The 26,677-nt window shown below is 39.5% G+C and overlaps 1 protein-coding gene across 3 annotated transcripts in view; it reads right to left on the bottom strand.

The window, feature by feature from the left end:
- The window catches only part of SRPK2 (SRSF protein kinase 2), a 129,334-nt gene extending 103,101 nt beyond the window's left edge, over positions 1–26,233 (bottom strand). For all 3 annotated transcript variants that reach the window (XM_058021884.1, XM_058021881.1, XM_058021883.1), the window contains exons 1-2: positions 26,203–26,233; positions 26,021–26,105 (exon numbers count right to left, since the gene is read on the bottom strand). In XM_058021884.1, coding sequence (XP_057877867.1) covers positions 26,021–26,105; positions 26,203–26,218 — 101 coding nt within the window. In that variant the 5' untranslated portion in view covers positions 26,219–26,233. The remainder of the gene's footprint in view (positions 1–26,020; positions 26,106–26,202) is intronic.
- Between the last annotated feature and the right edge of the window lie 444 nt (positions 26,234–26,677).

The following is a 26,677-nucleotide window of genomic DNA, read 5'->3' as shown; positions in this document are numbered from 1 at the left end:
TTTGCTTTACTATTTAAAAAAAACCCATTAGTCATCTTTTTCCTGCAGCATTCCTCAGGGCAGACTGATTATAATAGTGCCTTCTCTCTCTTTGTAAGCAAAATGCTGTGGAGGAGACTTGGCACTGATGGTGCTCTTGAAGCACTGCTTTCCTCTCACCTCAGAGACAGCTGTGCTGCACACAGCTCCTCACAAAACCACAATCAGGACCAGTAAGTACCAGGATACATTTGTGATTTATTGACACAGCACCGTTAAGTTCATTTGAAATTCAAAATGCACATTTTTCCAGTGACTGTGCAGAGTGTCATCTGTCAGGGAGACCTCAGACATGTTTCCCTTTTGAGGACTATTGTACCGCCTTCCAGTTAAAATCACTTTCTTTTTCTTTGCACATTAGTGAGTACTTTCTGTACCTTCACAAAGAAATGCTAGGATAAGTGTGTTCCAAATATGTATCTACATTATGGTATTAAAGCCTTTTTGAGACACATTTTCATGCTAAGTCCTTATTTTTACCATTTACAGCACTACAGCCATGGAGCATTTTTGACAGACTTCAAAACTTACTAAAACTCCAGTTTTTCATATTCTAGCTCCAACACTGCCATCAGACACAATTCACAGCAAACACTGAGGATCCATCCCCTCTACACCAGCCAAAACATCTTACATAATAATGAAGTGTTCTTATACAGAGTTTACATTACATTACCCTCAGATAGGGTTAGAACACACTGTTCCATATAAAACATAGAGACAAAACTGCTTCCCTGATGGAGAGCTTAAGGGCTAAGAACACAAGGAGTGTACCATGGGGGAAGAGAAGGCAAGCATGGCAAGATAAAAACATTCATAAGTGCGTCTGCACAAGTAACATTTATCATTAGAGTAATGCAATTGCCAACCAAATCCATCATCTCCTCAACTCCTCATGGCGGTGATGGCAAGAAATGGCTCAGGAGGTTGAAAAAGATGAGTGCAGCAGCTACAAATGTTGGTGATGAAGGGTATTTATAGGACAGGAACACCACAGGAAGAAGAATGGAGCATTTACAGGAGATAAGGAATGAGTGGGCAAGGTTTGCAATGCTGACAGATACGAAGAGACAGAAAATGCAATCAGATTTGCACATGAGGGAGGAACACAGTGGGCAAGTGCAGATAATAGGGGAAAAAAAATCATCTGGCTCAGTTTAGAGCAAATGCTGATGGAAGAAATTTTGAATGGATACTTCAGTCAAAATAAGAAATAGAATTCATTGTGTGTGCTTCTTGGGAGGACTCAAAGGGATGATCCTGCAGTGACTGATTTGGTAGATATGGTATACATATTTCCTTTCTCACATAAATTCTTTTACCTGCTTGGGAAGCTGCCTTTTAGTATATAAATATATTTTACTGCTCCCAGCCTCAATCAAGATGCTCTTCTGCATTTTGTATTTTAAGTCACACCACAATATCATGTACTCCAGGGTTTTTTGAGGGGTTGGAGGGGGGGTATTTCTTAATTCTTTTAAGAGCTTTCATGATTCCATACCAACTTCACATGGAATGAACCAGCAGTCTAACACAACTTCATCTGCAATATGTTATCTTTAGCAGCACAATGTTCTTTAACATATGGAATTAATGTTATGCAGAATTTGAAGAAGAGATTGGTAATAATCTTGCTGCAATGCCTCTGAGAGCAGGAATGGGAAAATACTATGAATTAAATGACTGTCTTCTAGAACCATGTACTTTAAAATACCTCCCTGTTGTTGGTTTCATGACTTCACTAGATAAAACTATACTGATTTCTTAAATAAACGTGTATTTCTTTACATCTCTACTGAATTCTGTATTCACTTACTTATATGTCTGAATAGTAGGATATGTCAGGATTATTTAACCTTTAAAAACAGTGCATACATCTAACACGATGGATATCTGTTTTTTGCCTCTAAGTATGCAGCAATATAGAGAAACTGCTAACCATCATTTATATTCTAATGTTTTCCTGAATCACACATTTCTGTATCATGAACTGGGCAACTGCACAGTGCCACTGACTGCTAGTAATGATCAACCATGACACATGACCAGTCAACATTTCCTTTCTGCAGCTGAATCCAAAACACAAAAGATGCTAAATTACTCAACTAGTTCTCCAAAAGATAATCACAGCTCTCTTTCCCAGATTCTCCAATAACTTCAGAGATACAAGTAGCCTCCACCCACTCCAACCTTCACCCTGAATCTACTCTGAGAGGGTGCTAAGCATCATTTGATGGACAAATTTGGTATGCAGAATTTCTAACTTTATGTAGCTTGCCAAATCATGCAGAAGAAAGGTTAAACAACTTTATCTATCTTTAAAAACCCCAAAAAATCAAAGGTCATACACCTAATGCTTTTTTAGAAAGAAACACCAGCTAATAAATGAAGATCAAAACCTTTTTTGTCTGTTGATTGCTTTTCTTCTCATTCTTGATCAGAAAGTCCTGTTTTAAGTAAAATTATGCTAATTAAATGTAATGATCTCATAGCATTATCACTGTCAAAACCACTACCTGATCACTGAGAAGAGCCCCCAAAGACTTCAAATTGTAAGTCATCAACACAGGAGTGAGTGTGTAATCATCAGGACAAACCAGTTCAAGGTCCTTGCTTTTCTACCTTCAAGACAATTGAGTAAAACAAGTTCAATGAGAACAGATCCAGAAGTGAGAAAAATAACACAGAATGAATTGACTCAAACCACTGAGTCTTCAGTGCAGCTGTCAGAGACATCAAAGCCTTGGGGACATCTGCAACATTTATGTTGAAAAGTTTATGTAGCTTCTGATGGCTTTGTGTTTGCAGGTAGTGTGCGTACAACTCCGAATCTCAGAGGGTCCCACCTCTGCAGTGAGGTCCCAACCGACCAGTGCATTTAATCTATATCCCATTAAAAATGAAAAAGGTAAGTAGAAAGGCAGAGATATAACTTCTGAAACCTAGTGGGACAGGGCTTCACAGGATAATGCTTTAATATTTGTAGACCATCAATCAAAACAGGGAAGGCCATATTTAAGGGAATTCATTTTCAAGGCAATACTTCCTTTAATTACCCAAGAATAAATTGACTATTGTATATTTAACCATTACAGTCAAAGAATGCAATAATGTAGAAGAATTGTCATTCTCTTTGAATTAAATATCACAAGCAATCCCCAGATTGGGTTTGTGCTTGAGGTATTTTTTCCTATGGGAAGGGCAAATCTCAAAATTCAGAACTACTGATACTGATGAGGGAGTTCATGAGTTACCCTGAGTGAGAAATGTCCAACAGGGCTTCAAGAGCCCTCAGCCCACAATTTCTTTCAAGAAGGCAGCACAAGAGAGAATCTAAAACCTACTAAGATGGCAATTTTAGAGAATGTGAAGTAATTTTCTCTGTTGGAGAGCTGGCATATAGTGAGCTATCACAATGTTCAGTATTATTTACAGAAAACAATTACAGACCTTACCATTATCTGAAAGATGAGTTACTATATCAGGTTTAGACTTCTGCAAAATGAAATACAGGTTTAGGAAAAAAAATGAAACAAAAAAATTACATCATTCTCCATGTTAGAGCAAAAGCCATATATACAATATGATAGCTCAATGTGTCTCTGCAAGCCTGTGCATTGTGCTCTGGGATGACCCTGCTTGCAGGTCCTGTATAAGTTCCTCTTCCTTATATCAATGGCCTCTGTTCTGAAAGAGCATCAATGCCAGCAGGGAAATCCTTCAGACAAAACCTTTGAAGTAATGAGGTTCAAACCAAAATTTTTTCCCTTGCAAGGCAGACTAACAATCAAATACTGCTCCAAATTTAAACACCTTGAGAACGCTTATAAGAATTGATCTTTTCCCTTTACTTACAGGCTATTATTAGTTAGTTATTTTCTTACCAAAGCACTGGAAAAGCTTCCTGTCTCCTATGATGTATTAGGGCTTCAAGTTTATAACTATACAGTTCATGTAAAAGTACTGCTATATAGAAGAACTGACATCTTCAGTCATCTCTAACATAAGTATCAAGACGTTGCACAATAAGCAAATTATTTTTAAAGCACATATGGTAAAAGATAAATAAAAGCTTTGTCAATGCACGTGAACCTGACAAACAATTCCACTTTGGAAATTCTGTAGTAGACAGATCTATCACTTGAAGGCATAAAAAATAAAAAAATATTTGTTCTGTTTAAAACATCACAAGGGTTAAACCCACTCTCTCATTTTTGATCTGCTTTAGATCTTACAATTAATTCCTGCTTTGATGGAGAACCTGACTGTACAAATATTCTGAGTGCCTAAGACAGTATTTAACTTTCATTTGGTAATTTAATAACTGTAAATGAGATGCACATAAACAAAGAATTTGTTTGGAGAGCTCCATCAGCTGATGTCTGAGATGGGAATGAAAGGTCCCCTTTGTCTACCTAAAAGATGTTTTTCCAAGGGACCTCTGGCATGTCACTTAAATTGAAAGGAGGAGTCTGAAGCTTTCATGAATCTGAGGTTATATTCCTATGTGACCTTTGCTAAAGACTTGGAATTTATCCAGCATAAGTTATTCCAAAAAACATCAGTTTGTTAAATTTAGAATATCAAATGGGCTATAAGTAACATCAAAAATGAACAACATGTAGAGTCCAAAACAAAATTGAATGTAGGTCTCATGCAAAACAAAATTGTCTGGTTTACTGATGTCTTTCAAATAATGATTCAAGAACACTTGATTTGAATACTTCAAGTATTTTTAGCAAGTAGCTAAAAATCAGTACAAGACTGAGATTATAAATCTAATCATATTCATCTCCTTATATGGATTTATTAAATTACCAAAGGCCTTGATTTCAGTTCATCACTAGCAGCAGCACAATCATATAATGAAGCAAATTCAGACTGGCTCATGCTGGAATAATCCACATTGAGTTAGCACTTTAATTACTCATTTTTCAGCCTGCTATAAGCTACTGTAGGGTTTTCCTTTACAAGTTAGGGTTTTTTTCTCCCATCAGTGTCTAAATAAGTAGCTGAGTAGTCTTTGGGTTTTTATTTCCATGGAAGCCTCTACAAATATGAATAAATGCCCTAATGCCTGGCTTATAATGTCATTCCCCAAATTTGACCCAGAAAAACTTAATATGCCAATTTCTATGATTAATTTTTTTATTAAAAATTCCCAAGCAGCAACCTTAGCGATCTAATTTATTTAAAGTTAAATTAGCTTTCTCTCCCTGTTGTTCTGGCATTAAAATTAAGCTGTGTCCCACTGCAGTTTTGGTGTTTTAACCTGACATAGGTAACTAGCACTTGGATTGCTCTTCTCACACAACTGAATAGAAAGCCTTCCAAACATCTCTGCCCACTCCATACTTCTCACCTCAGCACAAGTGCAAAATGCCACATCTAAGGCAGTTCCATCACCCTAATGGTATTCAAAAGCTAAGTAACACAGTATTAGCTTCACTCACACTAGTGATTTCTTTATGCATTCTTAAATAATACCACACAAGCTAAAGAGCAGCATAAAATTCCTAACTATGGCTCTCTGAAATTCTGACACTGGGGCACCTTAACATACATATTGCAGTCCTGAAACACCCCATCTTCAAAGCCATATCCACACCCCTGGTCACTGCACTTTAGATATGCAGATAAATCTGTAGTCTAAAGCCAAAAATAAAGCAGTGTAGGAACACCTAATTCTTGCCTAAAGTTCAGGCTTAAAAGCACAATGATGACATTTCCATAAGCTTTGCTTTCTACAGCCATTCCACCACAGCCTGGCAGTGAGTCACAAATGCAGTCACAAATCACAAATCCCTGTTAGACACAAGTTCCAGGTTTGCAGAACACAAAAGCCATTTTCCAAAGCAGCACAGCATAAGAATAATCTTCACAGCAGCACAGCTCCCTCTCCAGCACAACGTAAGTCCACAGCAGGACATGGAATAACAAGGTTATCCAGGAGTAGTTTTTCTTAATGACAATTCTGATTAGTATTTATGGTGATTTCAGGAAAAATTTAACCAACTACATAATTTAAGTAAGAGAGAAGTACCCTTTGCATCTTCCCTCCCACACTAATTTTCACATTTAGTAATATTTATTAAGATATATTTGGATTATATTCTTTAATTGTTAAAATATTGAGATTTTGAGTATGTTAACTACAAAAATTCAAAAGAGTGGGTAGAAATACTTGCAAAAATAACTAATCACAAGTACACTATCATAAACAAATTACATAATTAACAGAACCTGATTGCCCACGATTTAAGCTTTTTTCCTCAACACTGTCTTACTCCAGTCACTGCAAGCTTCTCCACTACCCTTGAAATACACCTTTCTGACACAGGACAGCAAAACTCCAATACCTGCCCAAAGCAGAAGTGTTCATCCAGCACTCCCTGCCCAGCAGGAAATTCCAATGCATTCTCATGGTTTGTCTTTGAGACCCAGATCTCCTGATCTGGTTTTAACACTAGTCTAGAGAAAGATCAGTCCTGGTCACTTGCAAACCTGTTAGGTCCCTGGAAGATTGTGAAACTCTCAACTTCCCTGGAATACCACCTGTACTTAGAAGTTACAAAAACATGTATTCTAGCATTCACACTATTTTCAGTCTAGGACTGATTTATATGCACATCGAGGGATTTCTTAACATGTAAAGTTCATCTTAGCCCCTCAACATGCTAACAGGGAGATTTAGTTACATTAGGTGATGCACTTTAAAGCAAATTAAAATAATATCTTAAACCTACCACAGCATGAAGAAGAGAAACCCCTTTTTACCTCACAGAATATTTTAGACAAAAGCATAAGCCCATGCCCTCTTGGCACTAAAATCCACCAAAGCAAAATGTAATTTTTGCACTGAAGAATAAAAAGAAAAGTTTTGTTCAAAGAAAACCTCACTGTAGAAAAGCGCAGCACTCACAGAAAATCTGAGCAGGACAATAGGAGGGATTTTTCACCCATCTCAAAGTATCACACTACTTATGTTGCTCATTCTTCAAGTGAAAAAAATCAGGCTGTGTAATATATCTCAATAGTTACAAAGCCAGTTGCATTTTTATTACGTAGTCCCCATGCTCCTAGCAACAAACTACAAAATATCTAATTCTAAGAAACACTCTAAATAGTGCATTTTTGACTGATTTTATCAGTCATGCCATCCAAACAGAACATGGAAAGAAGTAAACCCAAGCATGCAGCTGACTAATGCCCAGTATTCTGCTTGCTGCCACAGAACTGCCAAACCTTTCTGGAAAGATTTGGAAAAAAAATTTTAAAAATATTTAAAATACACTAACGGGTACTAAAAGTTGCAGCTTTTTTTTTCCTATGGTTGTGGAACTGACTTCCTTTTACTATTTGCATTTGTGTTTATATTCAAATTGTTCATAAGCACACAGATAATCAGCTGTTTAGCCAGCTAAAACTTCAATTGTGTCATGTAAACAGGACTTATAAAGAGCTGTGTGAATGATATGTCAAACTTCATTCATGCTTGACAGAGCAGACACCTTTCACTGCAGGAGAAATGAAATCAACATGTAATTTTTAAACAGGTAATTACTTGGACACAAATGGAAACAAAGCTTAATATAATGGGAACACAATAGATTCTATAGCATGTAACTTGGTTGACTTTCCAGACAAGATCTTGGACCTAGGCTACTTGGACAATTTTGCCTGAGACAACATAAATATATAGGAGAAAACTCAATACAAAAGAAACACTATTTTAGTTTGTATTCAGGATTCAACTAAATGAGCCCTGTAGCCAAACTGCATTGCATTTGCTCTTCTTTTACAAAGTAAAAAACAAGTAAGGAAAATAATTCTACTACACACAAATAAATGTTTTTGTATTGCAGCTACCAAAACAGATCCACTTTGCTGAATCCATTTCTCAAAAGCATGCAGTACTGAATAGGAATGAAAATCCACAAAGGCAGCAGATGGATTCAGATGATTTTGGAGCAAAAGCCACTGCCATCTTCCAAAATCTTTCACATCACCACCAAAACTCATTGTCAATTTTGTATTTATTGTAGTTCTGCAAAATCACAGCAAGTCATTTTCCCCTGCCTGTCATATCACAATTAAGGGGCCACTGAAAAACAGACAAACCAGAAACACTGTTTATTTCAGGGTCTACAAAAACACACATACTGGCAGCAGCTCCTGAGCACAAAACATAAGGGACAGGAAGAATCGCTGAACTACTTTACACACTTCTGGTGATTTAAAAGAAACAACAGATCAATTAGCCTGGGTGCTGAGTGTTCAGCCTGTGCTGCTTTCCAGGAGCCACATCTGCCCCAGTGCAGAAGCAGCTGCAGTCCCTGCTCCCCAGACACAACACCAGGCACTGCTCTGCAGGCACAAACCAAGGGCACACCTACAGAATTTACTCTGTCTTCAAGAAGCAGAAGGGAAAAATAACAAAACTGTTATTTGCATAGGGAAAAAAAAAACACATTAAAAGCATGTGAAATCTGTAAACTTTAAAGTGGAAAGCACAGCAAAAAAAAAAAAAAAAAAAAAAAAAAAAAAAAAAAAAGAAGTTAAAATTGCCTTACATGAAGGGAATTAAAGCCAGCATTTGCAGCATGCGAGACAGACATGAAAACAGACATCCCACAAAGCATCCCACTTTCTGATCTGTCTTAGACAAAAGCACAGGGCTGTCTACAGAGCACCAGTCCTGATGGGATACTTGCTGAGGCAAGTAGCTCCAGCAGTCCATCTCTTGGCTTTTGCTACGTTTTTGGGTATTTTAAATTATTTGAGGATTCTTGTTTCCAAAGGAAAAAAACTCTCCCAGACATAAATGTGATCAGGGACCAGCTTAGTGATTAACCCAGCTGAAATTAGTCAAAGACAATTCAGCTTTTACAAGAACAAAGGCAATCAGTACTCACTCTTAATAGGATTAATCAGTAGGAAAAAAATACTCAAATGAAATACAATTCAAGTATCAGGAAAAAAATTCACAATAAAGAAAGCCTGATGGCACTGAAGTCCAAGGAATGTTCAGGTTGTGTCATGGATGTCCTTGTCCCTATAGAACCAGGAGCTGCCTGAAGAGGCAAGGGAGCAACACTAAGGTAGAAAATCACAGAAAAGTATTAGAAAACTGTTAAAGGGAGACCTGTTTGAAAAGACTCAGATATGGTAAGTCTGTGGTAACACAGACACCAGACCCTCACAGAAAGCAAAGCACTCAGAACAACGATGCCAGGAGGGCATGGACACACTGTGCAAAGTACATGACACACCTGGAAGAAAAACTGTTAAGCAGCAATGGCATAACATTATTTTTGGATTAAATAAACCCTGAGAAAAAGGACAGCTAAGAGAATTCCAAGTGTTTCTTCGTGGTAGAAGAAATACCATCAGGATTCAAAACTGACACAATGACAGAAAAGACACTTTAATACATAACACAGGCAAGTTTCTGCCTTGCATTAACACAGGCCACCTCAAACATAACCAAGATACTTCACCTACAGAAACATGCAATGATCATTACCAGGAAGAGGAAAAACAGCAAGAAAGTCAGCATTGGATTCTGGATCAGAGTCTAAAAACCTTTAACAGCATTTGCCAACTCATTCTGCCTGCTAAGTGAATTTTAGCATTTACATTCCCTGCTCAGTTATCCCAGACACAATATCAATGTGGCTTTACTGATCCCTATGCCTAAGACAGTCCATAGCCATGAAGCACTTCCACACAGCCTCTAACAGTATACTGCATAAATTATAAATTATTAAACTTAATAAAAAACTTAATAGCAGCAGACTCTACAGGCATAGGTCTTACCACAATACAAAGCTTTGGAAATACTTTTCTTTTATCCCAGTAGTGTTTAAATGTCTACTGTAATAGAGTAAGATTAAACCACCCACTCTTACAGAGGCAGTGCATGCAGAGAACCATGTTAGAGCAACAATACCATCATGTACAATGTAATTACCTACCTCAAAAAGAAAATAGAAAAGAAACTGAAGTTAAACCTGTAAAAAATCTCAAACAAGCAACCAAAAAAATCAAAATCCTTAATGGCACAATCCTTAATTGCCTAGACCTCATATTCTAGATATAGCAACTTATGAGAACACTACCCCTGAATTTAGGAAGCACCACTCACAACCTCTCTGAACAAACAGCCCAGTCTGATCTATGACAGTTTACTGGGCACAAAGATCATCAAATCAAGAATCTTCAATACCACTTGAAAAGCGGCACTTGAAGGGAATGCTTGTGCTGGCTGTATCAACCACACCAGAAATAGATCAGGAGAAACTGCATGACATAAGGACTGAGAAACAGTCACTGCAAAACCCTAATAGACAGCAGACAAAAAGAAGAAAGGCAAAATATAAATCACTCCAAGATAAATTAGTTCCTCTAGCAACTGCCTGATTAAACGATTATAAGTCCTAACAAAATAAAGGCTAAGTATTAAAGCAATGACAGCATTACCTCCTCAGAACTACTCAAGGGCCACAGCAGAGTTACTGACAGGACAAAGCATTGGAAACAAACCCCAAAAAGGTAAAACACCCAGGAATAAAGCCTCACAAGAGCACAGCATACTACACAGATGTTTCCAAAATGCACGTGGAGAGGTGCAGGCAGGATGGAGCAGCAGACAGGAGCTCCAGTAAAACCACACTGAAGCAGAAATGTCACTGTTACCACATACCAGCAATTTCATTATATGTATTCCCAAAGTAATAACCAAACAGAAGCTTGAGCAGGAACACCAGCAAAAGCATCTTCAATCACCATGCTGAAAAAAGACATACATATCTAAATAAAAGGAGCAGACACCTCAGATAAGACAAGCCCTGTGACATGGGAAATGGTTTCTGTATGGCTTAGCTGAGCAAGTCTCTTCTCTCTCACATACACACCCAGCCTGTATGCTGCACAGTGGCACCCACACCAGAGAAGATAAAATCAGCACACCCATTAATAAGTGTCTGCTTGTAACAGACAATTACACATTTCATTATTTCACCCACAGCCATAAGTAAATTCATATTGATTTTTAAATCAAGTAGTTTGAAATGTTTCGTGTTCACATCAATAAAGATTTGTTTCTCAAGTAACGTTGATACAACCCAACTTATTCTAACTGGTAGGTTAAAACAAGTTTCATCAAGAAGTGGTATGATAATAGTTCACCTTTGCAAATGTCTAAGAGGTATTGCAGAAACACAAAAAAGAGAAAACCACATTTCCTCTCTATCCAAGCAAATACACCCAGCTGTCCTCAGTCACCAATCACCCACACGAAGTGCTTTGGAAGAACATTTCCTCTCTACATCAAGAAAATCTTGCATACAACAAGTTGTAATGTTTTCACTTCAATCAAACCTACTCCTTAGTGCCCCATTTTAGATGACAACTTGAACTGCATGTATTGGAAATTTTTTAATTGATATTGCCACCTAGCGGCTTGTTTCAACAATATTAAATAATCATAAAAGCCAGCAGGAGAACATCAACATCTACAAGAATTTTCCCAAGACCCATCAAATATAGTTTTTTATCAGTATAGAAAAATCTGATTCTGCTTTCCACCCAAAACAAAGGAAATCCTAAATGACTACATACAGAATTAAGCCTAAGGTAGTATATACTCCCCAAAATAAAATTATTTCTATGGCCAGAATAAAACAGCATCATAAAATAATTTGGTTTGTGTTACACAATAATGCAATATTGAAAAACTTTCCAAGCACATAATTCCAGAGAAGTACCACTATGAAAAGGTATGTATAAAGTTTACTTTTTTCACTTTCTTGAGCACAAAATAGAGAAGAGGAACATATTTCCCATCTCTTTGGTCCTCAGTTTAATGTAGGTCTGCTGTTGTGTTTCATGTCAAGATGATCTGAATAGACTAAATACAGAAATTAAAATGCAGAACAAGTCCTAATATAAAAGAAAACAGTTTTCAAAACAATTCTGCTGGTAAGTGAATCTTAGTTCATGCGGGGTGTTTGCAGGGGTCCCAGGGCGAGGGAAGAGATGAGAATCTTGACTTCATTTTCAGAAGGCTGATTATTTTATGCTATCTATTATAGTAAAAGAAAATTATATATTATAACTGTACTAAAAGAATAAAAGAAAGGATTTCATCAAAAGACTAGCAAGAAAAAGAAAGGAATGAGAATAAAATCTTGTGACTGACCAGAGAGTCAAGACAGCTGGACTGTGATTGGCCAGTAATTAAAAACAACCACATGAGACCAATCAAAGATGCACCTGTTTCATTCCACAGCAGCAGATAATTATTGTTTTTCTTTTACTCTGAGGCTTTTCAGGAGAAAAATCATGGCAAAGGGATTTTTCAGAAAATATCATGGCAACAAGTTATACGAGAAAAGAAAAACTAGACAGGAAGTTCTTAGTATGTATGCAGCTTTTCCATTGTTATTTCATATAATAATAAAATTGTTTAGGTTGGAAAAGACTGTGCATAAGTTAATGGTTCCATCAACTGGAACCATTGACTTACTATCACCATGTTCACCACTAAACCACGTCCCTAAGTGCCACATCCATGTGCCCTTTGAACGCTCCCACAGGGGGTGATTCCATCACTTCACTGGGCAGTCCATTCCTTTGGCAATCTGACCACCCCTTCAGTGAAGAAACTTCTAGCACTCAATCTAAGCCTCCCCTGGTGCAACTTGAGGCTATTTCCTCTGCTCCTGCCTCCTGTTCCCTGGGACAAGAGGCCAACCCCCCTGGCCACGGCCTCCTGTCAGGCAGCTGTGGGGAGTGATAAGGTCACAGCCCTGAGCCCCCTTTTCTCCAGGCTGAACACCCCCAGCTGTTCCTCATCAGACTCGTGCTCAGACCCTTCCCCAGCTCTGTTCCCTTCTCTGGACTCCCTCCAGCCCCTCAATGTCCCCCTTGTACTGAGGGGCCCAAAACTGAGCACAGGATTGAGCTGTGGCCTCACCAGTGCCGAGCACAGGGGGACAATCCCTGCCCTGGTGCTGTTTGTAAAACCCAGGGTGCCTTTGGCCTTCTTGGGCAGCCTCAGCCAGGCACACACAGCTCACTGTGATCCAAACCAACACACAAAATACAGTCCTACAGTCACAGATAACCCTGCTCTTTGTTCACACCACAGCCATCTTCAGTATCTCGTGGAAGCATTGGTGTTTATCATGTAGCATTAGTAAAAACTGACTGATAAAACAGTAATTTTCATACTTTCTGCTTCTCTGTACCTATTTCTAAAGGACAAAAATACTCACTTTTTACCTTGCTGCTTAAAAAACCTACATAATTTTCATGTGTCTGTGCATCCAAGCTTTTTTCACAGCATGAGGTTCAACAAGACCAATGCCAGGTCCTACAGTTTGGTCACAACAGCCCCAGGCAGCACTACAGGCTTGGGGCAGAGTTTCTGGAAAGCAGCCCAGTGGAAAAGGACCTGGGGGTGCTGGTGTACAGTGGCTGAACAGGAACCAGTGCATGCTCAGGTGGCCAAGAAGGCCAATGGTATTACTATAGCATAGTTCACAAATATATATATATTTACATACACATAGAGAGAGAGAGACTGGTTATTACTCCACATTTTTTATACATTTTATATAAAAACCATACTAAAAACCATACTGATGTCATAATCAGAAAAAAAATTATTATTTTCCTTAACCTTGGGGAGATACACAGACCAGGTCTTTTGCTTATACTATCATCCTCTAAAAAACTCAAAAAATCTCTCCATTATTTCCTGCCATATTTCTGATCTGCTTCAGAATACCTGAAGCTAATACCTTGAAAATGTGTTCAAGCCCTTTCAACTATATTTAGCTAAAAAGTTTATCCAATGTTTAGTCAGTTCAGTGCTACATAGCTCTGTCCTCTTATATCTCAAAGCCCTTAGAGTTTCTTTCATGACTGCAGGTTCAAAAGTTCTATTGCAAGAAGAAATAACAGCTTTCTAATGAGTTGCTGAATAACTACATGTTAAATGTAAAGAAAACCAAAAGCTACTCTGCAAACCACCAATATTTAAAGACAGTACTTCAACAAGATGCAGCTTTCAAAGGTCTCTCCAAAGCTCATTTGCAAGTGAGAACTTTCCCACTACCCAGATTTTCCCACCAGCTACTACTGCAGCTCCCAGCAAGGAAATAATTCAGGATAAAAATAAAATAGTTTAAGATTACAGAGACTTTCTGTAAAAACAAAGCAGGTTGTATTGGAATCTTAAAGCTAACCCTCTTAAAATTTCTCAAATGTAGAGGAAGAACATCTTTCTCTGGCAGCATCCAGGCTACCTGAACAGAACAGTGATTGCTGCGTACCACGGATCACACTAAGCAAGGTCATGGAGCCAATAAAAATGCTGCTGCCATTGTTTGTAATGGGCCAGAGGCTTTGTGTTAAGGTGAGCCTTCGGACTTTCCACATTCTGACTGAAGGTTTGGCCTGTCTGGAGATTTGTTTTAGCATTAAACAGCACCAGACCACTGATCAAAGGAGTATTCCCTACTTTTTCAGCTACTGTTTCACCTTGTACAGCTGTGCAGCATAGCACCCATTGTTATACATGTATCTGGAACTAATAGAGCAATAATAATTATTCTGTGTAAATAATTATTTAAGATGCTGGGACAAAACGCAGTATAAAGGGTTCAAGAGATGGAACCACTGCAGAGGACTAGAATGTGACAGGATGATACAGAGACTTGGGGCTACAAACACCTCACCAGTGTTCTGCTGGCTGCAGAACTGCACCCACAGAAGTAACAAAGAACAAACTATATAATGTTGTGAAATGCAACATTATATAGTAAATCTGGATGGCTTGACACTGATTGTAACATGGATTTACAAGGCAGCACAGAAATAATCTGCAGAATCACATGAAAATTATTCAAATGGATTTCAGAATAGGGAGTAAAAAGCTACCAACATCAAGGTCATAGACCTCTTAGCAGGGCCAGGAGGCTGATGACTGGTGATATCCCTCCCTTCTCCCAAATGAAAGCATCCATCCCAGAAGGGTAGGCATGGCACTGGGGAAAGAGCAGGTACTACAAAGTTTGGGAATTTATCATCTTGTCTGTAAGCAACAAACACTGATATCACTGTAACTCAACTGTCAATAATGATTTGGTTGGACCTTTAAGACCTTCTAGCAACCTCTCTGAAACCTGACTGCAACAAAGTAGTGAGGAGAGACTCCGAGATTTGGAAGGGCAGATTCAGATGGATCCATTAGTAGCTATTTAATCTGCAGAGCAATACATGTCCAAGCTGCATTAACAGAATACCTCAGCAGCTGGTGGGTGCAGATCATGCTGCAAACATGGGAGACAAGCAGTGAAGAACTTCAGGCTGAGAAAGCACACAGCTGGAATACTCATTAGACTCCCTGCTTCCCAGCCTCCAAAAGAGTGAGTTCAAAATTAATTTATCATCCTGTAAATAAGACAATATGTTACTTGGAGGGGAAATAGCAAGCCATTTTATTTATACATACAAACACACAGACATGCTCTCTTCACCTCACTAAGTCCCCATTTCCAATTTTCACAGACTTATTAGAGCATTTTGGGCGCCTGCTCACATTAACTGGAGCACATGCAATATTTTCCCCATCAGTGAAACCCTGCATTGTACATCAGTCTTTCCATCCTCTGCTGAAGTAACAGTCCCCTTACTCTGGCTCTGCCCTGTCTTCCATTTCCTTTCTCCAAACACCCCCCTTTATATTCCTGTATACGTGCTAAGATAAGGCAATGTCATATACACTCACTGACTCTTCATTCTGATATTCTAGGTATATTCTATTTACTGGCAGCAAATATGGCCTTTGCTGCTTTCCATTGCTGCTGATAAAAGCCAAAATTCAATTTTTTCCTACGAAATGAGGTGAATATGCATTTAGTTCTTGATTAGTTTTTATTTGCATGTGATCTGTAATAACTCAGTTTGAATGAAACCAGATAATCTTAAAAACAAGGCAGCTTACTCCTTTTTATTTCACTTATTTATAATTGCCATACATTGATGAGAGCGCCACAAGACAGTAACACAAGAGGAAAGGTGAAGATACTGGGCAAAGAAGTGAGAGGAGACCAATTTTTCTACTTTGTGGTTTTCAGCCTCTCCTGGAACACTAAGATTACACACTTCAATCCTGCTATGAGATTAAAGGGACTTTATCTACTGAGTTTAAATGATATTTAAAGACTCACAAATTAAGTTTCCTATGTAAAGGCAACAGCTTACGTACATGCACATACATAACTATTACTCATTACTGCTACCAATGCAAATCAGCCATGAAATATGAAGTATAATGTATTTTCTCAAAAATAAAATATTGGCAGAATTGACACAAACTGTGAAAAAAAAAATCAATTAAGGATACAAGCACCAAAAGCAATAAAATCTTTTGCTTAGTTCTGCAGTATGATTTTAAAGCAGCTCCTTTATTACCAATGTAACTTTCATAGCATCAACATTGAAATATCACTCCAGAACAAAACCTGAGAAAAAGTTTGAAAAGCAGACTCTGAGAATTAAGATTTTTCTTGCTGGATATTGCTCTTTTGCAGCAATCTTTGCTAAGTCAAACATGCCAGGATCTGGTGCACCACAGTTAAGAGTTTAACGTAGTCATTTAAACCATGCACAGTTTCAATTCAGCTTAATACCTTGGGCTGTGAACTGTAATTAGGGAAAAGCTGGCACATATTCAGTTCCACTGCCCTTGCACATTAACATCATTATGCCTCAAAAACATTCTGAATAAACCAACAGGACAAGCATGTTCTCTGCACTTTGCCCATCAGGTCCTGATGCTAAGAAACAATTCACAGAGGTCCCATGAGGACTGGTTTGGTTTTTAAAATTTTTTGCTAACTCTTACATTATTTTCATTATTTTTGCCATAATTAAACATACACTGTATAGATTTAAGAGAGACATTGTCAACATACATATAATGCCACTTTCTGATTTAAAATCTCAGTCAAATTCTTCTACTTAAATGCATGCCTTCCATAAGAATTCCCACTTATTGAAGAAATCAGATGAAGTGATTTTTAGCAATCTATGCATCTCACAAATAAACAGAAAAGCTAATTATTTGCTGACACTTAACTTTCTGGTGTTAAAACCATCATAATAAAAGGACTTTCTTTTACCATTTCATAGTTTTATTTTTAAAGTGGCTTTACTATTTGACATACTTATCTAAAATGTTGTTTGTTTTTAAGTGGGAAAGGAGCATAACTATGCAAGTATGTCAAATTGTCTGATTCACATTGATTCAGCACAACTGAAAGAGTGAATTACTCCTTTTTACATGTATAGCCCCAAGTTATCATGTTCCTTTTTCATCATTTGCAAAGGCAGACTATCAAACAAATCCATTTAAAAAGGCCTAGAATTTTAACTATAAAATGAATTCCACTCACCAGACACTGATACATACAGTGATCCCACACACTGATGTATAGAAACAGAAAAACTTTAAAAATAAATCTGTGGTTTTGCTTCAATATATATATTCGGCTGTAGTTTATTTTAATGTTCCTTTTAGTTGCAGCTATTAAAAATACTCTGTTTTCACTGGCATGGCAAAGCACAAGTCAAGGACTAGGACAAGCAGCTTCTGCAAAGAAGGTACAAGTAGAAGAGAAAGGGAGTCTGATCTACTTAAACTTTATCTCAAGTTTTCATAATGCTACAATTAGGACAAGATATGGCACTGTATGAGATACAAGCTACTGAGAGTCACTCTGGAAACACAAAATTAGATCAAAATGATCATTTTAAAAGAGTAACATCTTTACTCCCAAGACAAATATTCTCATTACACAAAACTGATTCTCTGGTTTCAGAAATAAACATTCGAGAACACAAGTATCCTACTCTGCAATTATAAGAACAGGATAAATAATTTCATTTCCTGTACCATGTTTCTTATACAAAATGTAAAAAATTAATCAAACTTCGTTGCAGCATTTTTAGATAAACTAACCAATTCTCAAAAACACTTGTTTTAGACAAATTAAGAAAAATTGGTATTGTCTATTGGTATAAATCATTTCAACCTTGTCTTTAAATGCTGGATTTACTAAACAGCTTGGATTAGCAGTGAGAATGCAACAATTAGCAGTAACTGATCCATACCTGTTACATAAGTGCTTTGATGTTTAGTATCTGGTAATTCTTTAAAGCTTTATCTCACATTTTAAGTCCACTTGAGATTCACACACTGTGTTTTCACATCCTGCTTCTCCAAGAGCCTGGACAGGCTGGTGTGCCCAAACCACGTCTGCCCACAAAAGCCTTGCTGAGCTCATCACAGAGCTCCCAACTCCCAGCACTGCTCATTCCTCATTAAAGAGTGTCTCTATGAAATGCACGCTGTGGAAGCAACTTCCAAAAATCTCTGTGTTTCATCTTCTCAACACTGCTGACACAATCCAACTATATAGAAAACATTTCTGGGAAACAAAAAAATAAACACTAAAATCTCTAATTAACTTTAAAAAGAGAGGCAATGCCCTGAAAGTGTTTGACTGGAACGTGATTAGATGTCTAGGGAGCAGCATAATGGACTTGGACACCAACATGTGCTGAGACACTGTTACTAATATACAAAACAGGTCACACCTTGAAAAAAAAGTCAAATGCTTTTTCAGATACTATTATCCATTCTGATGATTTTTATTCTTTTGAGCCAGAACTCCTAATAGTATCATGGAGTTCCTGGTTGTATGCAGGTTTCCCTGACACTTTACAACATTCACCAGGGAATAAATCCTGGCAAAAGGGATCTGTCATAATGTGCCTTCTGACACCAGGAAGGAAACTTGAAAGAAAGCTTAAGCCTCTGATTTCCTCAGGGCTCCCTCTTTCATAAAAGTGCTGAATTGTGACTGCTGCACTGAAAAGAAATATCATTTAATGACCCATCCAGCCTCATTCTAACCCAATCACCATTGTTTTGTAACTCAGTTACCTGGCAGCAGCCAAGCAGCATGCTGATACCTGTGTGTCAGTGAAACTTGATAGCAACACTTCCCTTTTAATCACTCACCTTCCAACTCCATCAGTCTGCTGCTTTTGATCATGCTACACAAGGGTTGTAAAGCTACTGGCCAGCCCTTACATACCAAAGCCTAGCACAGCCTATAATCTCACAATTGACACTTGCACATGGCAGGGTGAAACAGGCTTGAAATTCCTGAGGCATCCTGACTCTTCCTTCACAGGTGAGTGAGCTACTGAGCTGTTACATAACCATGAGAACTGAAACCTGAAAATAAAGCTACTTGTTCACAGCAACTGAGGAAATAATCTGCATTCTTAGATTCACAATTTTAAATCAATCCCAGGCTCATTTTGGCATCAAACTCAGACCTGCAGATGGCATCAAAGCCTACAGGAAAGCAGCATTTCAAGCATGCCCATTCCTTCAGTATTTTTCACTCCCTGGAAAGCCTCTCACCCTCTCATCATAACCCTCCTGTTCTTGGGCATGAAAGCTCTTCTCAACACACCTCTACTCATTCCCTGTGCACTGGGATTTAGGAGCTAACTCCAGTTTCACAGCTCCTTCCTGAGCCAGGTACAGCAGTGTCACACATTAGCCACCCTGTCTGGATCCAGGCTCACAGATCCTTCAGGCTTGTGAACACCATCAGATGCTGCAAGTGATCCACACAGGTGGCCTTGAAAATCTAAGGGCTGCCACACTAATTTAGGTCAAACACACACCTAGGCCAGTATTGCACCACTGGGTGCCAGAAACGTGCTTGGAGATGAGTACACAGGTGGGTCACTCTGTATTAGGACAAATTCACTTGACAGGTCTTCAGCAAACAGGGGCTTGGAAAATCAAACTGCACTGACAATAGCATTCCTAAAAACTACTGATGGTGCTGGTTACCTGTCTTAGCCTTCTTAAACCCACCTGTAACTTGGACTGTACAACATATTGCAAAGCCACATTCTTGTCTCTTATACTGTACTAAAAGAAGCTGGGTTGGATTTTTTCCCACTGGAGTCATTCTTTGAATATCACTGTTTTGTAATGAGTAAAGGTAAGTTATTCTTCTTCCATTTCTCTACCTGTAATGATTTCTTAGGCGTATCAAAATAATTCTTAATCATCTTTACATAATTTATGACTAGTACATTTCAGATAAGCTGCCCAATATCCTCAATCACTTTTACTACCTTCTTCTTTGAGCAGTTTTCAGTTCTACATAATCTTTTTTGAAACAGTACAATGGAAACTATGTAATCATCATAAATGTAAACCACCATTTATAAAGAAGCACAATTTATTTTAAACCATTAGCTTTCAAACATTAAAATGGCCATAAAAAAGAGTACACTTTATTTATTACATATTTAGTCAAGTACCTTACTTAAGTCTCAGCTGCACTTAACTGCATTCTTTTAATTACTTCTTACTTGGTTTTTAATGATTTTTATTAATTACTTGGATTTTTTTAATGATTTTAATGATGTTTTAAAAAATCGACATCCCAGTCTGTGATGAAGGAATAACATCACATACAGGTGAGCAACAACAGGGACGTAACAGGCAGCAGACAAACAGTTATTACACAGAGAAATTACTGGGGTGAAGCATGAGACCAGAAAAAGCAGAGCAGTGCAAAGGGAAGAAATATGTCCCAAGAGAGTTTTCTTTACAAACATGAACACAAAATCAATACAATTTTAATACCGTTTGAAAAGTGGTAAGCAAGTGATTTTAACACTGGAATTTAAGGTACATGTACTGCAGCTACACTGCTCTGACCTTTATCACTGCAACAAGAACAGTAGAGACATAATTTTTTTTTCCTCAGGGATAGGAAAATATAATTGACCTCTAACGATGGAATACTCCCTTCCATTTTAGAAAACTGCAAACTAAGCATTGATAATAGCTCAAGGCAACTGAAGCCCTTGGTTCTTTTAATCTCCTACATTCAAATGATCGACTTCTAATTAACTAACTTCTGCTGAGGAAAACAGTGAGGCACCAATACTATCAAGAAGCATTATTTCACCAAGGTGTATTCAGTAATTTCCCTTTAACCAAGAAGCTCAAGATAAGATTCCTTTAGCATTAACACTCAAAGAGACTTCCTCAGCAGAACATTACTTCATTATGGAGGACATCGATACAAAAGTCAAAAGTCTGCCAGCTGCTTTGCTGTACAAAATCAGAGTATGTGGTATTTAGACATACACACTACTTTAATCATAGGATTTTCCAATGTATAAGTTAAAATGAAAGCAGTACACATGAAATGTAGAAAAAGTTAGCACCTTTACAGAGGTTCACTTTGAAATTTATACCACCCTTTTCAGCCAAAAAGCTTGTTCAGAACACCTTCTTTAAATACAAAAAGTTCTTCTATGGTTTTCTTAGGCTCAGATGCAGACTGCTGCAATTCTGTTCTGTTACATGTGCTTTATTATATTAGCCTTCTTTTTCCAGCCACTTCTGCGGATTATTAGAGATCCATCCAAACACAATAGTTTATAAAGGCAGAGTTCATCCTAAAAGGTGTATCACTGGGGCAGACAGTGGACACAAGAAGCCCTGCCAACTTCAACAGGACCATCCCTCTTACACTTACCATATGCTGTAACTGTTAACAGATTACAAGTGAAAAATGAGGTAACAAGGATAAGGATTGTGGAGAAGAGGAAAAATAAAGTCTTGCTAGGAAAACCAGGAAGCAAGGGTTATCACTTCAAATATATGAAGGATGAGACAAACAGAACTTTAAAGATATAAATAGTGGGAACTGTAATGACAGGTGGAGAGACAATGTTTTGTTTCTTCAAATATTAGTAACTTTAATTTTCTTTTTAAACAATCCAGTAAAACAATGCCCATTCACAAAGTCCCCATAGGCAATTAGAACAGAATTAGTTATTGATTATTAAAATATAGGCTAGATTGCAAAGATAAGAGTCTGGTAGAATCACAACAAAAGCAATTACTACCAAAAGGGAAGGGATCAATTATGAATACAACTGCTATATAGTTACATTTTCATTTTATCATTTAATTTTCTTTGGTAGAGAACTCAAGTCACCTCGTTCACTTTCATTTGATATTGGCACAACTTTGGGTTCTACTCTTCTGAATCTTTCCTAATCCTCCTCTTTAAAAGCTTTTAAAAATTTAACACTAGCTTCTCTGACATTCTTCAGTAAATTATCCCAAGAAGAAAAGAAAACAACAGCTTGAGGGGCTGTTTGAGATACAAAACCGCTGCAGACTGTGTGTGGGAGTGTACAGCCACTCTCACATAGAAAGGCCAAGAGCTACACCCATGGCCTTTGGTCAGTGCCCAGAATACATTCAGCCAGTGTTCATGGGAACAGGAACTACCTCATAGATGCTGCTTCTAAGAAAAAAAAACTACTTTAAGAGACTGGAAAACACTGTGGTAGAGAAACAGTAACAAACAAAATCAGTGCATGACTTTTACACATTTAAGATTCCATAATAATGTAATATATCCTAAGCCTTGATAGCTGTACAATACTTGTGGATTCAAGTTAGACATCTGGAAGTGCACAGAGCAGAAATCTGGCACTTCCCATGTTAGCCAACACAGATGTGCTGCACCACTGCAAACTAACAGCCCATGGTCTATTCCACCTGCTCTAAAGTACAGCTTAAAAACAAAACCAAAATCAATCTTGGTATTCAGATTTATACTTTTGTATCAAAATATGCAGCACACTAATCTTCTCTCCATAGGTTCACACACCATCATCTAGATTATGGGTTTTTTTTACTTACCAAATGCTTTCTTTTAACTTTGAATAAAGATGTACAGTTGACATGCCAAAGAGGACAACTCTAACTGGGTATTCACTTGGGTTTTGTCACATTCACTTACAAATAAAGCCAAGCAAAAAAATATATCCAAGGTACAAGTTTACCCCAGTTGAAGGCTGTACTGCTCTGAACATGAAGAGCCTACCATTCTGCAGAATGCAAAAGGCAGATGCACCTGAGGCCATCTGTTAGCACTAAGTGAAGGACAGTAAACAGGCTTGTCTGCCTGTAAGCAAGTTTATCTCTGAACAGACTCAGGCACCTGTCAAAATCACTATTTCACAGACCTCTCTCAATGCAGGCCTCCACTTTAAGGAGAAATAAATCACAGAGGATCCAAACTAACAATTTCGATTAATCTTTTGTCCAGCTGAAAATATATGTGAGTAGTTTGAACACACTGCATGTAAATTCATCTATTACAACCAAAATGAAGTGCTAACTTATAATAGTACAGTGAGATACTCTGTTTCAGTAGCCTGGATGTTTGATTTCAAAGTAAAGCCATCCAAATAAATTTTATTATTACAGGTAAGTACAGGTATAGTCTTGATTCAAGACAAAGTGCTTCCTCCTAAAAATATGAGGCACTTAGCTTCTATTTTCTTTTTTTCTTAACAAAAAAACCCAGATTCACCTCCACCAATTCTCATTGACTTAGGGGGTCAACACTGAGCAGCTACAGGACCAATCTCACAGCCTTCTTTGGCAAATAAGGTCATAACTGACAAAAAGCTATTCAAAGTTCTGCAATTTTTTATTCTTGTGTCATCACCTTCATACTCTTCAAACAAAAGCCTGCAAGTAAGCTACAATGAGATGTAACTCTCCTAGCCAATTTTACAAGAGAAGTCCTGCAGTGTCCTTTGAAGCACATTGTTAACAGCAACAATGGAAGTTACTCCATAAAGCTTTGGCCTGACATAGAAAAGTTTTCATAAGAACCACAGTAAAGAAAAAAAAACTGCTTTGGACTCAAAACTAAGTTACAACCTATGGTATAGAATCTCCACCCCTCAAATCAACATTTTCATTTGCAGATACTGTGCATTTGATGTGCATCACTGATACCATATGCCTCTAAAATACTAGAATATGCTGTAGCAGCTGAATTTAAAGTAAAGCTAGAAACAGGACCAAAGAGATACTGAAAATGTCTGATACTGTTTTTACTTGGGGGCCTCAACCATTTGCAAAGAGACTTAAAAACTTGAAAGGAGTTTTGCTTCCATGTAGAAGCACGAAGCAGAGTAGGTCATCTCCAGAGCACAGGAGTGGTATGAAGAGAAAACACACACAGCAGAAGAGAAGAGACGGCTCTTGTCAGCTACAGCAAAACCACTTGTTTCATAAGGCAACTGATGGGACTGGAGCCCTGCATCTGGAAACGCCGACTCAGCCAGGCAAATGGCCAGCTCCTGACTGTGCACCCTCACCTCACAGCAGCCAGTTTCTTCAGCAAACACAAAGACTACCAGTTCTGTACTTATTATGTCTCTGTGAGAGCAAACTTTTAACAAACTCACTCAGTAAAACATCCCTAGAAGTGATGTTAGCTCCCCTAAGAAGTGTATTGAATGCTTTATCGTCTAAGAGTAGAAGTTTATTAACAACCTTGTGGTTAACACTTAACTGAAAGCTTCAAAAATAACTCTGAACCTAGAGCTACAATGAAATTTAACCTATTTCTGTTTTCAAACTGGCAAAAGACAAATCCATGTAACACTACAAACTCAAAGTTTTTGGAAACAAGGGAATCAATTACTGCATATCTTGCACATAACATTTGTTTCCATTGCAGTAACTCCAAATTCAAACAACTGAAAGCACAATACAGCTTTTACACAATGCTGAAGGAAACAGCATGAGTGGAACAGGATGTGAACAAAAGTCTAGCTGCCAAAGTCTAATCACCACTATACCAGCACCTCATCTATGTTATTTTTACCCATCCTAATGGGGAAAAAAAGCACTCATTCATTGTAACTAGGAAAAAAAAAACAGACCAAACACTTCATGGTCAGAGATAAATTGTTATTTCTTCCAGTAGAAGTCACAAAAAGACCTTGCCCCTTGAATCACTTGCCATAGCAGAGAGCAGCATCTCTCCCCACCACATATATCCATCCATCCACCATCCACTGCTTCCCAGTTCTAAGACTAGCCAGCTAGGAGGAGAGAGCAATGAGTGACATCAGGATGTATTTCCCTGTCAGAACAAAGCAGGTAGACTGGATTCCTAAGTAACGAAAACAAAGACAAGAGCCTATTGGCAACTTAATGAGTCACCAGTAAAGTCCCACTGCCCAAAACACAGTGAAAGTTAGTGACACAAGCATGTAATCCTTCATGGACAAAAAATGAAAATAGTCCAAAGCCACAGTGTTGTAGGAAAGAATGAAGTGTGAACACTGTAAAGATGGAAGAATGTTCCTATGTGGTTCAGCGAGCAAGTATCATGAGAAAAGATAACTGGACAGTGACAAGAACATGAAGGGCTAGCGGAAGACAAGAAGGGGAAAACAGAGAACAACTTCTGTTCTTATCTGTAGGATTAACAGAAACTTAAACCAAAGAGGTACTGGTATCAGCATAGCTGGCGATTAGACACATCTGGGAAGGGGAAATAGTCTGATGGTACCGAGGAGGATGAGAAAAGGACTGCCTGTAGATGGGACAATGATGCAGAAAGACACCTCGGAACAGAAAGCACTGGCAAAGGAGACCACAAAGATGAGAGAACTGGAGGGAGAGCCAGGAGGGACACGTGGGCTGGGCAGATCCCCCACAAGCCGGGGGTTCTCAGGGCCGGCGGCCGGAGCGCCGGGCGCGTTCCACGGGGCACCGGGCGGCCCGGCCCGAGGGATGCTGAGCCCGGCGCCCGGGCTGGGGACGGTGCCCGAGCGGCCGTGGTGGCAGCCCCGTGGGCGAGCCGGCCCGGGCGGGCGCCGTGCCTGCCGGGGGAGCCGCGGTGCGTCCGCGGGACCGGCAGCCGGGACGGCCCGGGGGTTACGGCGGCGACGCGCGAGGGGAGCACAGACAACGGAGGGGGCGCGGGGGGACGCTCCGTCCCGACGGGTCGGGGGTCCCCATACTCACTTTTTGTGAGACGCCGGGTGCTTGTCCCTCCTGCCGGCCGCCGCGGACTGCTTGGGCCGCCGCCTGCGGGCCTGCAGGGCCAGCACTGCCGGGAGAAGAGAACAGCCGGGAGCCGGCGTGAGCAGCGGCGGCCGCGCAGCCCCCCCCGCTCCGCCCTCCCGCCCGGCACAGCAGCGCGGTACCTTTGCGCGAGTTCATCGCCCCGCACCGCGCGATGCTCGGCGGGCGCGCCGCTGCCCGGCCCCGCTCCCGGCCCCGCTCCCGGCTCCGCTCCCGGCCCCGCCGCCAGCCGCGACCGCGCGCCCGGCACCGTCCGGCAGCATCGGCACCGCCGCCCCGCGCCGCCGCCGCCGCTGCGCAGGCGCGGGGGAGCGGCGGGGCCGCGGCCGGAAAGGCGCGGGCGGGGCGGGGCGCGGCAGGTGGCGGCGGGCGGGCGCACCTGAGGCGGGAGCGGCCCCGCCGAGGTGGGGCTTTGTCGGGCGGCCGAGCCTAAGGGAAATGAATTCTGCCAAGTTTTGGGTCGTGATGGGAGTGGCGGAGCGATCCGCCCCGGTGCTGTGCCACGTTGGGAGCTGTGGGAAGGGGCAGAGGAGAGAGGCGGCGGGCTCTCTCCACGGCAGCAGCTGGGGCGAGATCAGCTTTAGCTTGTCCCGAAAC

This window comes from Melospiza georgiana, chromosome 4 (genome assembly GCF_028018845.1).
Source record: "Melospiza georgiana isolate bMelGeo1 chromosome 4, bMelGeo1.pri, whole genome shotgun sequence".
In the NCBI taxonomy this organism is placed as follows: domain Eukaryota; kingdom Metazoa; phylum Chordata; class Aves; order Passeriformes; family Passerellidae; genus Melospiza; species Melospiza georgiana.
This window is presented reverse-complemented; position numbering and strand designations above follow the sequence as displayed.